General features: G+C 37.2%; 1 protein-coding gene across 2 annotated transcripts in view; it reads right to left on the bottom strand.

Annotated features, from left to right (window-relative positions):
* mtr (5-methyltetrahydrofolate-homocysteine methyltransferase) overlaps positions 1–1,668 on the bottom strand; it is a 69,909-nt gene extending 68,241 nt beyond the window's left edge. Inside the window, exons 1-3 of one of the 2 annotated variants that reach the window (XR_015091752.1) lie at positions 1,375–1,668; positions 238–449; positions 51–140 (exon numbers count right to left, since the gene is read on the bottom strand). Coding sequence is in view for 1 of the 2 variants with exons in the window: in XM_086064746.1 (XP_085920872.1) it covers positions 51–140; positions 238–449; positions 1,375–1,429 (357 nt within the window). In the remaining variant the exon portion in view is untranslated. The remainder of the gene's footprint in view (positions 1–50; positions 141–237; positions 450–1,374) is intronic. The other variant, XM_086064746.1, reaches the window with a different exon arrangement.
* Positions 1,669–2,500: the final 832 nt, after the last annotated feature.

The raw sequence follows: 2,500 nt of genomic DNA, 5'->3' as shown, positions 1-2,500 counted from the left end.
CTATGGACTTGAGCTCTGTTTGCACTACTGAAACCAGAATTTTCTCCTACCATGTGTGCCAGTCCATAATCAGACTGAGCAACAGACGTGCTGCTGAATGTGTTGGTCTCGATAATGTCCGCACCAGCCTGCAGATATTCCTGCCATTGCAAAGCAGTGCACAGGTTAGACACAACATGATAATTTCCACGTTAAAACATGAAAGGTTTTACATTTTCCTGATGTGGTTTAAACTACCTTGTGAATTCTGTAGATGATTTCTGGCTTTGTGATGCTGAGTAGGTCATTGTTTCCTTTAAGAGGGAATTTATGCTCTCTAAATTCCTCCCCCCGGAAATCATCCTCTTGAAGATCCTGCTGCTGGATCATGGTTCCCATACCCCCGTCCAGGATCAGGATCCTTTGCTGCAACAGCTCTTGAAGCTCTGACTCCAGAAGACATCTGCGCCCTGGAAAATAAATTTTAAAAAAGCCAGATGCAGCAATATTTACCAGAGGCAAATAAAAACAAAAACAAAAAACAGTACACACAAATACCGGTACACAAAAAGTAATCAATGCGTACTTAAAATAATGAAGTTATCAAATTAATCCTAGACAAAATATTATTTTTTTACTGCTTAAAATGGCTAAATGAGTCTAGTATCCCTTTAACTTTGGAATTAGTTCATCAGAAATAATTACCATCATTATGTTATGTTGTCATTTTCTGTTTATCAAGCTTTACATGATACAAACCTTGTGAAAATATGATAACAATAAAGAAAGTTATTAAGTTTGACACTGACTTAACAAAAACAAATTCCTAACTAATATCTTGACCCTTATTTAGTATTAATAAGTTGGCCAGATATAAAATAAATACATAAATAAAAAATATGGCTAAATGTGTCACGTATCCCTTTAAAAACAAAATTAACGTATACATAAGTCAAATGGTAGATCATTGGAATGGTTCCGAGAAGATCTGTCTGATAATGCTGGTCTAGTGTATCATTATTTAATCTTTGAAACACACATACACATATACCTTAAGCATGTTACCCATAATATGTGAATACAAAGCAGTTTCTCGCTACAATAGTATGCAGTAGTGCACTGTAACCGTGTCTATCCAAATTAAATAGATACGGCTTTCATTCTACTGTACAACTCATAACATCCGCTGTAGAATACTGTAGTTCACTGTGAAGCTAGACCGGTGCCTGTTGTCAGCTGTCGATCTGGAAAAGTACTGTACTAAAAAAGTGTTATATCTACTCACCTCACACAGTTGTACGCGCTAGCTTCCATAACTTTTGCACGTGCAAAAGGCTGCGTGCTAACAGCTAATTGTAGCGAAAGCTAGTGTCTGTGTGTTTAAAATGCAAATACCTGTTTCTGAAGAATATTGGGCAGCACAGTTAGTCTGAACCATCTTTAACAACATTTGGGGGCGTTTGGAGTGGGAAATCCTGGCGACACGTACCAATACTACTGTACACGTACACGGGATAACTACTGTATGTTTTAACTTATTATTCCGAGCCTCGGACGAAAACTTCCTGTTTTAGATACTTCAAAATAAATGTGTTGGTCCAAGTTAGATTTGCTGAGTGCTATAAGTCAAACAATACACTTCGGATGGAGGGGAAAAGACGTGATCATGATGCGATGGCAAAGTAAACAACGATCTGTTAAAAGAAAATGGTCCACTAGCATGAAGAAAGGTGCATGGGTGTCACCGTGTCACAGTTCTGAGGTTCGAGGTTCCAATTTCAGTTGAAGCTTTCCGGTGGGGAGTTGGCAACTTGGCATGTTCGTTCTCCTCTTCATCTGTTAACGTGTTTAAGCCATCTTCAACATTAAAACAATTGGTAAATAAATAAAAATACTGTAACACACATATATATAGTATAGATGTGTGGAAAAAGATGACCAAATAGACAGGCTTTGGCCCAACACCAGCAATGTTTAGGTTCAGAATGTTTTTTTGTGTGTGTTTATTTTTAAATAAATGGAGTTGCTGTACTGGTTGGTGGTTAGTGCACACATCTGCCTCACAGAGTCAGAGTGAAGCATTCCTGAGTTCAAATCCCAGCTCAGGCCCTCCTGTGTGAAGTTTGCATTTTCTATGTACTCCAGCTACCCTCCCACATCCCCAAAACATGCTCAAGTTAAATCAAGACTTTAATTACCCATTGCTGTGAATGGTTGTCTGTATTTTTCGTATGATTATCTCATGAACAGTCAACGGTACATTTCCTATTCATGTAACCTTAGCTGTGGGGCTGCAAGAAAAAAATTCAAAACCCACACAATTTTGATTCTTAGCCACAAGAAAGAAAAAATCAACCCATTAAATTTTCATTTAGTCCCAAGAAATAAATTCTAAGCCACATTATTTTCAATTCATACTCCCAAGTAAAAAAAAAAAAAATCTAACTCAAACTATTTTGATTTGTGCTAACAAGGAAACATTTAAAACCCACAAATCATTTTGGATACGAGTCGTTTATCA

The sequence above is a fragment of the Leptonotus elevatus genome, chromosome 20 (assembly GCF_054856555.1).
Source record: "Leptonotus elevatus isolate MCC_2025b chromosome 20, RoL_Lele_1.0, whole genome shotgun sequence".
Lineage (NCBI taxonomy): Eukaryota > Metazoa > Chordata > Actinopteri > Syngnathiformes > Syngnathidae > Leptonotus > Leptonotus elevatus.
Note: the sequence above shows the minus strand (reverse complement) of the source record. Positions and strands in the feature narration are given on the sequence as shown.